General features: G+C 37.0%; 2 protein-coding genes across 13 annotated transcripts in view; one reads left to right on the top strand and one right to left on the bottom strand.

The window, feature by feature from the left end:
* BRCA2 (BRCA2 DNA repair associated) overlaps window positions 1–14,183 on the bottom strand; it is a 63,748-nt gene that overhangs the window by 4,000 nt on the left and 45,565 nt on the right. For 4 of the 6 annotated variants that reach the window (XM_033843571.2, XM_073795023.1, XM_019936763.3 and 1 more), the window contains 4 exons: window positions 9,792–10,036; window positions 7,771–7,917; window positions 6,235–6,887; window positions 2,384–2,536 (listed from right to left, as the gene is read on the bottom strand). In XM_033843571.2, the coding sequence (XP_033699462.1) occupies window positions 6,246–6,887; window positions 7,771–7,917; window positions 9,792–10,036 (1,034 nt within the window). In that variant the 3' untranslated portion in view covers window positions 2,384–2,536; window positions 6,235–6,245. Of the gene's footprint in view, window positions 1–2,383; window positions 2,537–6,234; window positions 6,888–7,770; window positions 7,918–9,791; window positions 10,037–14,183 lie in introns of those variants that run through there. The other 2 variants (XM_033843574.2, XM_073795024.1) reach the window with 2 other exon arrangements.
* N4BP2L1 (NEDD4 binding protein 2 like 1) overlaps window positions 1–14,183 on the top strand; it is a 35,355-nt gene that overhangs the window by 19,458 nt on the left and 1,714 nt on the right. For 2 of the 7 annotated variants that reach the window (XM_033843579.2, XM_019936770.3), the window contains 2 exons: window positions 1,245–1,313; window positions 2,315–2,453. In XM_033843579.2, coding sequence (XP_033699470.1) covers window positions 1,245–1,313; window positions 2,315–2,358 — 113 coding nt within the window. In that variant the 3' untranslated portion in view covers window positions 2,359–2,453. Of the gene's footprint in view, window positions 1–1,118; window positions 1,196–1,244; window positions 1,314–2,314; window positions 3,784–6,601; window positions 6,695–14,183 lie in introns of those variants that run through there. The other 5 variants (XM_033843580.2, XM_033843581.2, XM_019936769.3 and 2 more) reach the window with 5 other exon arrangements.

Here is a 14,183-nt window from a genome sequence, read left to right as displayed (position 1 = left end):
GCCTCTTTTTACATTTCGGGCAAAGTAGCTTACATACAGGTATGCTTTTCTCTAACTGTACTTTCATCAGTTTTATTTAGGCCCAGACTGTGGGACTTTGGTGAATGTAGGAAAAATTAGCATCAACTTTTTGGTTACTTCAGTTCACGGATCGAGCATCCACTTGGGAGAGAAATGAATAGGGACGTGAAGAGTCACGTTAATTAAGGCACAACTCAGAACCAAGAGTCGGGTTAACTGAGAGTGGCTTAAGGGAAGTCATTTTACTTTTTATTTTCTAATTTCTAGACATGCACAATCTTTTCCAGACATCCACAGCTATTAGTAGGACCCAGAAATTAAATATTTTCCACCTATGATATCTGATATCCTTCCCAAATTAGAAGTGTCCATTTAAAGAATGCAGAGGAAAGCTGCTTACTTAGTTCTTTTCATTTTGTATTTTATAACACAATAAAAAAATAGTGATAATAGAAAGTTCAGTTTGAGATTTAAAAAAAGTAGTGGTCAATTTATGAATGTAAACAATGTTTGATGTTTCTAATGGAAATGGTAATAATTTTCTAAACTCAAGGAAATGGGGCACAGTGAATTGAGCCAAACTATATTGCATAGCAGGGAGAGCTACTTTTGGAGGGAAGAATATGTAAAGGTTGTGGAAACCACTTTTGTTTCCCAAGCTCTGTGCCTATGGCACTCTCACTTTCTAAACCAAGGTATGAGGAATAGGCCAAGGCATTTGACAGCAGTGAGTCTATGATAGTCACATAGGGACTTTGAGAAGCCATTGGAGTTCATTCCTCATTCCTGTGGACAGGGCATTTAAAAGTAGTTCAGCTATCTATTTTTGAAATGTTCAAAACAAAGAACCTTTGTAATTTTCCGTCATGGTAAATAGAATTATTCACAGTTTATCATTGGGAACCGTAATATAATCTGAGAGTGGCTATGTATGGAAATGTACCAACTGTATTTGTTAACATAAACTAAGGCATTGGATTACTGGTTAAACAAAAGGAATTTTAGAAAAGATTTAGAGTAAATGTTAAATGGCAGCATAAACATTCCCAAACATACGTACCATGTCTTCAATGTTTTATGTACTTTTGAAAAATCAGGCACTTGAAAATAACTATGAAGTTATATTCCGAGAACCTGACACTCGCTGGAAATTCAACGTTCAAGAGTTAGCAAGGTACTTCTTTGTTTTTCTAGTTCCTCATTGTGTATCCTGCTATTTTCAGGTATATCAGACCGAACAAAAGAATCTTTTCAGGCTGGAAATGGACATGGTAGTTTTCAGGCCAGAAATGGTAATTCTTGGAAATTGATAACTTTGGAATTATTAATGTGAAAGACTTTAGTTTGGGGTCAGTTTTCTAATATAATGCTAAATGCTAAATCTTGGCTTGGACTTGGTCCTTGAAAAGGACACATTTAACATTCTGCTAAAATGCTTCATTAATGAACATTTAAAAGCACTTTCCTCTGCATGGGATTGCACTTGTGAGTGATGTTTTTGCACTTAGGCTAAACAGATCTTTAGATGTTGAACAGTCTGTGGTTCATTTATGGTCTAGATGCTGCTTCTAGTTTGTAAAGCAGTAAATGTCCAAATAATACTAACTTGTTGACTGAATGCATGGGTTCTGATATTCATTATCTGTGCTATTTGATAACGTCAGTGATTTAAAGTAACCAGTGAGATCAGAATTTACTTTTTAGGAATAAGTCTAGTTCATCTTATGGTTATAAGCAGATAGTGTTTCCAGAGGGATCTGTGGACCACCCCCATCAGAATCACCTGAGTGGTTGTTAAAGTCCTAGTTCATGGACCCCATTCCATAGATGGAATCTCTGGTAATTACATTTCAAACTACATCCCCAATTGATTCTCATGCCCACTAGAATTGAAGAATATTGTTTTTATAAGGATCTAGAAGTATCTAGGACTGATATAATTGATTATAGATATATGCATGACAAATTGGCAAATACATAATAAAAAGATCTCACGGTGCTTTTTTATGTTTTGAAGCACAGAATTGAGATTTCCAGAAACAAAGCACTTTTGAAGCTTTAGCTCTTTGCTAGCCTCAGGGTAGTTTGGGAGTATGCAGGGCAGCAGGAAAAACAGGAGTTGAGCCTGAAAGATAACGGCTTAACACGATGTTTTGCTTTTGTCAGAGGTCCATCCTGAGAATAGGGAGTGCATATCTATGTAATAATATAGGACTTGTAAAATACAAGAATTTATATCATTTTGATATGCTGCCTTAACTAACCAGTTTCATTTTTTTTTTTCCCCACGCAGAAGAAACATTCATGGAGTCCCAAGAGAGAAAATACACCGAATGAAAGAACGGTATGAACATGATGTTACCTTTTACAGTGTGCTGCATGCCGAAAAACCAAGCAGAGCGAACAGAAACCAGGACAGGAACAATGCATCTCCTTCCGACGGTGCAGGGTACTGGAACACCTGCGCAGAGTTCCCAAACCGGAGGGCTCATGGCGGCTTCACTAATGAGAGCTCCTTTAACAGAAGGGGTGGTTGTCACCATGGGTATTAGAGATCTCTCTTACAGGCATTCAAAATTTTCCTAAATCAGTTTTTACTTCAATTTTTGGTATTTATTCTTCGTTCAGTTGTAGTCAGAGCTCTAATTCCACTGTAAATAGTCAAACCTGAAAGTTTTTTAGCAGACGTCATTACATTCCTCTTCAACAGGCATTTGTTAAAGTGATCCTATATGCATGGTCTGATGCTGAGAATTCTGCCGATTTGATTAAACAAAGTCCCTTTCTCTAGAGAAAGAATTACTTTAAAACTGAAACCTGAGAACATACTCAAGAACATAATCAGCCACATAGGCTCATTAATGAACTAAAGTGTTTATAATATAAAGCTTCAGAACCACTTTCTCTGAAGTAATCTATTTTTTCAGGAAATTCATCTCCATCAGGAAAGTTGGAAAGGTGAGGGAGAAGTAGGAGGCAGGAAAAATTTTAGTGCCATTGCTACTTTGATCATCCATGTATCCAAAAATGTGAGATGTGTGGCTATAATGATGATATTGATTTTCCTTTAAAATGAATATGCCAGAAAGTACACACCTAAGGGAATATTGTCCTTCAAAGCAGACACCTTGGGAAAGTATTCCTTTATTTTAGCAATGTATCATTGTTAGAAGTGTCTGTTAAAATCTTTCTTAATAGCTATACAAGCCACTTAGGAAAACCAGTATCATTATTTAAAGTCATATCTTGTGTTTTAACTACCACTTTATTGAACAGGGTTAAACCTGAATAACTTTTGGCTGTTGAGCTAATAGTGTAAATAAAACAAGCCTGCCTTTATAAAACAATAATTTTTAAGAGGAATAATTAAGCAGTTTTTAAAATTATGCCTATAAACATGTCTAATCGGTTGGCAGCTCCAAAGTTTTGGGAGTACAAGGAATGAAGCATCCCAGGCTGTAGATTATATGGAGTTATGGAAAAGTCATGCTCGCCTTAAGAGGAGCAATCTCAGTGTTTTATGTGGTATTAAGACGAAGTTCTACCACAACTCTTATACTAATAGTGAATTTATGAATCCAAATTAAATCTTAAAAGGTTGGAATCAGATTAATTTGGTGTGAGACCACAGATAAGACCATGTAGGATGTATGCTTTATTTCTTGTTGGCCAACAGCTTCTTTCTAATGTTTTGTGAAGTATTAAGTGTTCTATATAATGGTGCTTTTACGGTTATTAAAAATTATATATGGTATTGCTTTATATGGATTTGTCATTGAATCTAATATTTTTTTGGTTTAAGAACATAAAAAACTTAATTACAGAAATTCCACAGAATTTTACCGTATTGAGAACGAATTTTTCTATATTATAACCTTATAATAGGAGACATTATTAAAGGTAAAGACAAAAGCAACTTTATATTTTACTTATTATTATTTGATCTCTACACATTAGAAAGACTATATTACTTTCATATTCCATTTCTAGTACATTGAAATCTAGTGAACATCTTGATGACTACCAGCAATGTAACTAATCTTTTCTTCATTAACATTTTAAAAATTGGTGTCTCCTTTGAGTAGCGAAGTTTGGTCAACAAAACTAAAATTCAGTAAATCTGAATGAATCTAAGGTATAGTTTTGGCTAAATTCTGTGTATTCAAGATCAACACATAATAATCTTCTAATAATAATGATAATCCACGTAACAGTACCCCTGTTTTCCAGGCCCAGGTGGTCCTGGGTATCCTAGTCAATGTGGTCACTGCAGAACTAGGTCAATCTGGATGGCTTGACTCATTTAGGAAAGCAGAGGCGATAAGTGTCGGAGAGCCCAGATGGGAATTCCTTTCCTTGATTCTGTAGGAGCAGTCTAAAGGATCAGATTTCAAGCCCTCCTGTTTTACTTCTCTCTGCTTAGGGTTTCTGGTTCACCTGGGCTGGGCTGCTTTGGAGAAGTAGTCCCAGGTTATAGATCCAGAGCTCTTAAAGAGCTCAGAATAGTTTCCCGGTATATTTGCCTGATTCGAACATAAAAATCATTGATTAAATGCCGCCAACTATATTTATCCCACCCAGAAGTGATCTGTTTTTTCTTTCAATGCCCATGGCTCCTGATTTATATAATTTTTTGAACATTCAACACTGACTTGTTTTGTGTATTAACATTTGCATCACTCACAGAGCTGGCAACAGGCTCTCATTAAGTGATTGATTGTTGAATAAGTAACACAAATTGCTTTCACCATTTATCACGCAGTATACATTGTTGACTTTGTAATCATTAAATTGTCACTTTTGGGGGGATAATATCCACATATACTCAAGCTTCACATTTTGCTTACATAGCTTGGCTATATTATTTACAATTTATAAAAAAAGAGTGTGTGCATTAGATGTCTCCATAATGGGTAGTCTAAATGGTAATGAAGAATGAAGGAGGTTATAGCTTAAATTTTTCCAAGAATCAAAAAAAAAAAAACAAAAAAGGCTAAATTCGTTAATTCTTTCTTTTCATCTGAGACTCAAGTTTTATTCCCTGTTCTAGACTGGATCACTGGGAGAATGATTAGGATGTGAAGATCAAACTTTTATGAACAAAAATCACATTAATAAGACTGGCAGAACACTTAAGTTAGAAAGAATAGTAGAATAGACTATTATGTTAATTTTCAGAAGTGAGAAAAATCATCAGTCACAGTTACGGAAGAAAGGAAATTGCTTTTTAAAAGGATTTATTCTTGGCTTTAAAATGTGTTTATAATAAGATTTAAAAACATGATGTTGTATATAAACTTAAGACATACTAAAAGACCTGATTCTCCATGCTATTAGCTTCTAGTTGTAACTGCTTTCTCTTTCTTCTCTATGAAACTTAAAGGAACAAATGAATTGAATGGTTCTCTTCTGTTTTGGTGGTTAGAGAAAACTAGGTTTAAAAGGGACTACCTGCTGAATCCTGTGATAGGGCTAAAAATAAAGCAAGGAGAATCAGTGCCAATTTAAAAGATTTTCTCTTAAGCTGCAGTCCAGACGATCATTTTGTTAAAAAACAAACAAAAGCAAATTAACACTATGAAATCTGCTTCTGATTTAAAGTATTTGAACTTTTAATAAATAATTTAATTTTACAGATCACATTGGAATCATCAAAGGAAAGTACATTGAGGGTTCTATTTTTCTTGTAGTCACGCTGACTTAAGGATAAAGAATTGGTCAAAAGAAAATACCACTGTAACATCTTACTCATCCTGACTTTTTTGATCAGGATAAAACTGTATTAGAACCAACATGTGCATTAAGGAAAACTGGTTCATAGTGGGTTACCTCTTAAAAACAAACCTAAAATAGGAACTAAACTAAGAGGAATTATATGAGTCAAAAGAACTGCACTTTAGAAACCTAGTTTCTTTTAATTGTAAGGACACAATCTAAAAGAAACAGGTATGTTTACTTCGGTTGTAAAATAATATTTATAGTGACCAAATCTAGTCATAAAGATTCAAAGGAGATTTTTTCTTGATTAGTTAATATACAGTCACAGTTTTAAGATATATAATTGAAATAAGAGTAGAAGCAGGCGAAGAGCATTGCTGTGATATACAAGCACAGAGATAAATTTTGAACTTTTTCCTTTTTCTCATTATGCAAATTCTGATGTAGAGTTTGAAATTGTATATGTTTTACAAACTGGAAAGGTTGTATCAATACCTAATTTATCATCATTTTGGTTTTTGTCGCCTTTGCAGTCTCTTGGATGTAGTTTTCATTGTACTTGTGTCCTGCATGTTAGCCTTCTGTTCTTCAGTCCCGGCTGGGGAATTCCCTTGTTCTTTGACCACAGATGCAGTGTAAGGCCTTTTCAGTCTGAGATAATCTTTTGGACCAGTGGGAGTAGTCCTAGTGGACTCACTGATAGATTTAAGTTGATTTTCTCCTGCTGAACCAGACAAAAGGGCTTGGGTATTTATCAGGGCAAGTTCTTCATCAGCTATTGAATCACCTTCCAAAAGAGAGATGTCATTAAATTTTTTAAGTGGAGTCATCTGAGGAGAATTCAATTCTTTTTTCTTCATAGGTGTTTCATATTTGGTGCCACAACTCCGTGGTGGCTGAAATGCCTTCTGTGCAGCTGGAGAAACAAATGTACAAATGGGACTAACAGGTGGAGGTACGGGCAATCTGCTCAAGAAATCCAAGGCTCTTCTCTTTTTGCAGGTTTTTGGGTCATCAGTCTCTTTCTCTCCTTTGCAACAAGACTTTGAAGTCATTTGGGCTGCTGCAGGTGTGGAGACAGACTTCCCTTTTAGCTTACAAAGTGATAACGGACTTTGATAATCCATCTCACTACTGGGAGAAGACATCTAATAAAAAAAATTAAGTAGCCTATATAATTATGTCCCAATATATAAAACAAAATCAAATTAGCTTTTCATTAAAAAATATTTAAATGCCACACACTTTCATTCTCCTAGTGGCTATGATTTCAAGAGACATTCATATTATTATTCCAGAAGGAAATATTTTTGCATAAGAGGATATAAAAATGACATGAAAAGAAAGATGAAGATTAAAAGCTAAACAGGAGGTAGGGGACATAACTTATGCTTTAATCTTTTCCTTTTTGTTATTAACAAGTTAAACAAAGATAAGCATTTAAAAACCATTTTAAGAATACAGACTGCCTGTGTTCCTACTTTTCTAGTTTTGTGACTGGAGGCAGTTGCTTAACCCCTCCTGTATGTCATAGTTTCCTCATCCGTAAAATGGAGATAATTTTTATCTCAGAGGGTTGTTGTGAGGATTAAATGAGTTAATATACATAACTTAGCAAGTGTTAGCTAAAGAATTAGTCCTTAGCCAATATTACAGACTTCAGCTTGATTTGCTTTTATTGTGATTTAAAGAGTTAAATCAAATTGAACTTAGAAACAACCCTAATTATATAGAATAGTCCTCCAAGCAAAAAGACACAGGCAAAAAAAGTTTCTTCAATCAAATGTACTTGGAATGCTAAAAATCAAAGCAACTGTTTATAAAATTTGCCCCAAAGAGTGTTACACTCTGGCTTCAATAAACAAGATAAAATTTCCAGATAACCTATACCTACAGGAGGCACTTAACAATTAATGACACTTTCTAATTAAGTTTAATTACATTTTATCATGTTTACTAGGTATACATCAGAATATGTTGTTGCCTCTCTATATAATATTTATAAAATTCCTTAAATTTCGATTAACTTACCAGAAACTTATTTCCTGTACCAAGGACTGTTTGAGCAGTGTGTGGTGCTGATGTATAGTCTTTAGTCGGGGTGGACCACTTGGGATTATTTGTATTAAGTATACGAATAAGCTTGTTTTCTGCATCATTGCAAAATATATCGATATTCTAAGAAAATAAATTGGAAGAGCTGTTTTGTAAAATGCAAACCTACACATTCATGTTTTCAGAAAAGATAAATGGTTACCTTTAAAATCAGAAGCAAAAAATGCAGACCAGAAAAAAAGGATGAGACACCCCAAATTTGATAGCAACTGTCAACTGTTAGAGGGAGAGAAGGAAAGGGGTGTGTGTGTGTGTCAGGGAAATAAAGAAATGTAAGAGAGCTTCCCAACCATCTGGTTTAATCAGCAAGTTATCGTATGATACTGGATTTGGGACTCAAGTCTCAGTTTTATTTACTACCTAACAGCCGTAAATCATCTAACATCTCACAGAGTACTCCTTAGGTTAGGAGTAAAATGAGAACTGCTTCATGTCTGTTCCAGGAATTAACTGAAATAACATTTGGTTATACCACATGAAACTGTTGTTTCAGAAGTCACAAATGGTCAAATACCAGCAATTTGGTTATGGTTTAACCTAATTTCTAAGAGCATTTTGTTAAACTTTAAAATGATACATAAATGACACTCAGTCATCTCTGAACTGCCCTTGAATGGTGTCAGAGAAAATCTGGGATGTAAGCAATAGGTACTCTGCATGGGAGCCAAATAACGAATGTAACCCCCAGTTTAGAAACCAGATAAATCAGGGTGTTATTCTTCACGATGTGCATCAAGTCTAGGTAAAACATACAAACTTTCTTTATATAGCTAGCTACTCTAATGCTTTTAAAATATTTTATTTATATGAATTTTGACTAACACACGTTTCAAATATTAAACTACAGAAAGAAGAGGCTTATCTTCTGTAGATTTTTCAAAAGTTAGCAATTTATAAAATCCAAAATTTTACTGGGAGGCAGCATTGCATAGTAGTTAATAGTTCGGGCTCTGCATTTAGATGGCTTAAGTATGAATCCTGGTTCTACCAGTTTGGCTGTGTGACTTAACTTCTGTTTCTCATCAATGAAATGGGAAAACAGTTCCCTACTTCAGGGGTCCCCAACCCCCCGCCACGGACTGGTACTGGTCTGCGACCTGTTAGGGACCAGGCCGCACAGCAGGTGGTGAGTGGCAGGCGAGCGAGTGATCTGCTGCTCCCCATCGCTCGCATTACCGCCTGACCCACACACGGCCGCCCCGCCCCCTCCTCCCCCGCCCCCGTCCGTGGAAACATTATCTTCCATGAAACCTGTCCTTGGTGCCAAAAATGTTGGGGACCACTGCCCTACTTCATAATGTTGGTGGGAGAATTAAATGAGACAGGCTTAGAATGAGGCCAGACATACAGTAAGCACTCAATAAACTTTGTTCTCCTATTTGGTATTATTTCAAATCAAAAACAGGTATAAACTGTATAAAATATCAGATATAGAGTTTAAAATGTAAATTAAACAAAATTTTTTTTCTGGCTGTGCTGCATGGCATGCAGGACCTTAAGTTCCCCGACCAGGGATTGAACCTGCACCTCCTGCAGTGGAAGCATGGAGTCTTAACCACTGGACTGTCAGGGAGGTCCCTAAAATGTAAATTTGGATTCTAAATGTTATTAATTAATTACACTGCCAAGTGCTGTAAATCATGGGTAACTCATAATTCTTGTTAACCAATTTCCAGTTTGCCTACACAGTCTATATATCTCTGAACATCCTTCTCACAACTTTTCCTAATTCAGTTCTTTTCAAATCACTCTTTTCTCCCTGATAGCTAGCTGTCACTCAATATCTCCTCAGGTTCATGAACAATTGACATATGATGAAAACTCAACTTACATTATACATCAACAATCCAATTTTCATAAAAGCTGCCACTTCCTTGACATTTGACTTGAAATAGGAAAATGCGAACATGCATGATAATGCTCAAAGCTAATTTTACCTCAATAGTATTTTTCATTTTGTGGAACGTTTCTCGAAAATGGCCCTCCTTTGGACTGGCAGAAAACATGGAAAAATCTCCAGCAAATAAAGTAGGAATTCCTGATTTGGACTCTGGTAGCCACTGGAGGTTGCTTGCAGCAATTAACATGTGAGGTTTAATAATGTCTTCATTAAGATCTATCCAAAACTTTATTGCCAATAAATTATGGCATTCATCTGATAAATAGACCAAAGGAGCAAGACCTAAAATGGAAAAAACAAAATCCAAAAAGTAGAAAACAAAAAATCGAACTTCATTTATGTATGTGTTAGATAAATTTAAAAATACAAGGAATCTCTAAATATGGCCATTCATTTTGGTATGCTAATGGTAAAAACAAATCAAAATAACTAAATTTAGAGAAAGCTCAGGATTTCCAAAACAACCTGTTGCTTATGGTGCTAAAATTTCAATGCAATATGACAACACATTCTGTTACAGAGGCCATGGGGAAGCAGGCAACATGTAAGCTGAATAATGAATAGGGGAAATTCATCAAGATGGGAAGGAAAAGGCCATTCTAAGCAAAGTGAATGAATTTTTAGAGGTAGGAATGTTAAATGCTTTAGTGGATCAAGAATGTGAAACTGTACAGTTTAACTGAGGTATGTGGGGTGGTGGTTCAAGGCAGGAGGTTGAATGTTTTTTCAGGCATCTGAAGGAGTTTTGGTTTCATTTTCTAAGGGCCAGGGAGCCACCAAAGGTTTTAAGCTAGGAAACATCATGATTAGATTTAGGTATTGGAGAACTGGTATTTCAGGCTTAAGGCGGCACTTCGAAACTTTCTGATAGAAATTTCTTTCTCTCATACTTGATGTCAAAATAAAAAGAGGAAGAAATGTCCACCAAAAACATACAAATAAGGAATATCCTGATATAAAATTTAAAAGTTGGTGATGAAGGAAATAAACAAGATTGTGGACAGAACCAAACACAGGAGGGCTCAGCTTCTAGTCTCCTTCCCCATATTGGTGAAATGACACACATTTTAAGAATTCTGTTATCCTTAAATCTGAAGAAAAGCAAATAGAATGGGTATCCTTACTTTTTCTTCTTCTGATCAGAAATAATGAAAATGGCTATGGTGTAAAACAGGTGATCAAGGTTGACTGACAGGATAACAGTTGTGTTATGGGTTGAATTGTGTCCTGTAAAAGATGTTGAAGTCCTAACCTGTGAATGTGACCTTATTTGCTGACAAAAATCAAGTTGAGGTCATTTCAGTACATCCTAATCCAATGTCCTTATAGAAAGGGGAAATTTGGACACAGACACGCACACAGGGAGAGTGCCATGTGAAGATGAAGGCAGAGACTGGGGTGATGCATCTGCAAGCCACGGAAGGCCAAAGATTGCCAGCAAACCATCAGAAGCTATGAGTGAGGCACTGGACAGATTCTCACAGCTTTCAGAATGAACCAAACCTGCCAATGTCTTGGACTTCAAGTCTTCAGAACTGTGAGACAGTATGTTGTTTAAGCCACCCAGTTTATGGTTCAGCAAAGTAATAGGTGAGGTTACTCACTGAGCTAGGGAAAATGATCTAGAACAGAGTTAATATCTTCCAGGGATATGGAATATATAGTGGATAGGAACTGAAATACGCAGCCCTCATACAGTAACTAAGGGGGAAAATTGGTCTTGGGTACAGCAGAGAAAAAGTCAAGAACTGCAGTGGGATGCTGGCAAGTTTCTCCCATGCATCTCATCTCAACACCACAGTCTGCTGTGGGACCATGAGAACTAATCGCATGTCTGTCTCCACAAGAAGCCCAGGCTCCCAGTTCATCCTGCACTCCCCGGACTCAGTCTCCAGAGAGCTTTGCACATTGCCTCTTTGGACACCACCTCCGACCCCTCCCTTCTTAGCCTCACCTCACTCTCTTTGCTATCAAATACCTTCTGACGGGCCTGACTCAGGCCCTGGCTCTCTTCTCTATCTACTCCCACACCCAGCGACCTTACCCAGTCTCATGACTTTAATCATCACCTGTATGTTTATGACTTCCCAACTTACATCTTCAGCCCAGTCCATTCCCTTAGAACTATATCCAGCTGTCAAGTAGAAATCTCTAAGTAAATTAAGCAACTAAAACTTAACTGTCCAAAACTGAGCTCCTGACCTTCCCTGCACACCTGTTTTTCTCGTGGTCAGCCCCCTCAGGAAATGGCAACTCCATTTGTCCAGCTGCTCAGACCAAAACCTTGGCCCTCACTCCTTGATTCCTCTCTTCATCCACACTGTCCCTCTACCTTCAAAATACAACCACAGTCTGACAATTTCTGGATACTCCCATTGCTTTTGTTTGCCCCAAACTATTCTCAATTGCCTAAATTTCTACAATAGCCTCCAGCTGACTTTCCTGTTTGGAGTCTCATGCGCCCTACAGTCTATTCTCAGTATAGCAGCCTGAGTGATCCTGTGAAAACCTCATCAGGTGGTGTCAACGCCTCTACTTGAAACCTTCAGAGAAAAAGTTAAGAGTATATGCAAGGACCACGCCATTACCTGGTCCTTCACTCCCTCCTCCCAGCTGTTACTGCTCACTCCCTGGCCTCTACTAATACTTAAAGGAACCAGGGAGGATCCACCTGTAACATGACCTTTGTAATTGCCATTCCTCCTGCCTGGAATGTTCCTTCCCCAGATGTCCACATGCCTCTCTCCTCTAGTCCTTCAATTCTCATTCACATAACTTTGCGGTAAGGTCTTTCCTCACTTCCCTATCTAAAGCTACATTCCTCTCCCCTTCCCCCGATCCTACCTGTCACTCCCGACTTAGTTTTTTTCCTTAGCCATACTAAGAAAACTATATGTGCTATTTATTTTGTTTGTGATCTCCCTCCTCGACCATAATGTAAGCTCCATGAGGGCAGGGATACTTGTCTGTTTTGTTCATTGCTATATACTTAGCATTTAGAAAAGTGCCTGGCACATAAAAGGCATTCAATACTGATGAACTGAATAAAAGTTACGCATCCTCTATAACAATAATATAACGAGTGGAGTCACCCAAGTATGACCAAGATGAAATAAAATGCTACAAAAACCATGTAGCATATTAACGTACTACAGTCAAAGAACACCCCACAAAGCACTAAAACACAACTAAACAAAAACACGTTAAATAAAAAGAGGAAAAGAGCAAAGCAAAAAACAAAGAGCACATCCCATAAAGTAAAGAAAACTAGAAGAACAAGAAAATTTCTGAAGTCCTCAAAACTGATTCATGCTGTTGAACTTAATAGGAACATATACTCAATGAAATAAAAGTTTGCATATGGATATGGGATGAAAAATAGCCCGGCAAGATAAAAAGGAGACTGCAGGACCAGAGAAATAAACTGAGGACACCAGTATACTATCATAATGGGACAAATGCATGCATTACAAATAGCAAGGAATAAAACATATCAATATATTGCAGAGAATAAAACTAGTGACATAAAGGCTGGATATAATCATGGTGAATGAAGCATAATCCAACATAAGACTAACTGCTGTCCTTGAAGTAGAAATCCCAAAAATGAAATAGATTTATTCAAAGATGTTACAGAATTTCTCTGATACAAAGAAAGCACTGAATCTGCAGATTAAAAGGGCATCTGTGTTCCAGGAGAACTGTATACAGACTGCTTATACTAAGACATAGCTTAAACTTTTGGACTTAAAAACTTATTCTTCAGACAACTAGACATAAAAAGACAATCACCTAAATGGGGGAAAAATTAGGCCAGTCCCAGACTGTTCAATGTCAAAAGAGCAATTTCTACAAAGTTCTGAGGGAAGAAAGAAGCAAGAACCCATATTATTATGGCTGCCAAAATACAGTCTCAGAATTAGAGCAACAGGTTCAGATTTCAAACATATAAGGAACTCATGGAATATGGCACATTTGAAACCTTCGTGAAGAAAACATTGACAATAAACCTTAGCCAAGGAACTGAGGAAGGGAGAAACTGTGACAGGGCAGTTGATAAACAAGAAATCCACTGACCTGAGACCCTACCCTGAACCAGGCACTGTTTTAAGAGCTGAGGATACAGCAGTAGCAAAGTGTCTGCCCTTAGAGAGCTAACATTCCAGAAGAGGGAGACAAAAAACCCCATAAATATGTATTGTTAGTGCTGGTGGGTGCTATGGAGAAAAATAAAGCAGAGTAAAGGGGTAAAAGTGCTAGGCTGGGAGCAGAGAAAGTACAGCTCTTTCACAAAGGGTGCTCAGGGAAAGGCTTCTTACGAGGTTGCATTTGACCAGAGACTTTAAGGAGCCACGGGGGCCAGCTATGTGGCCGCCTGGGGAAAAGGGTTTCTGGGAGAGGCAGCAGTGAGTGTAAAGGCTCTGTGATG

This window comes from Tursiops truncatus, chromosome 18 (assembly GCF_011762595.2).
Source record: "Tursiops truncatus isolate mTurTru1 chromosome 18, mTurTru1.mat.Y, whole genome shotgun sequence".
Taxonomy (NCBI): Eukaryota; Metazoa; Chordata; class Mammalia; order Artiodactyla; family Delphinidae; genus Tursiops; species Tursiops truncatus.
Note: the sequence above shows the minus strand (reverse complement) of the source record. Positions and strands in the feature narration are given on the sequence as shown.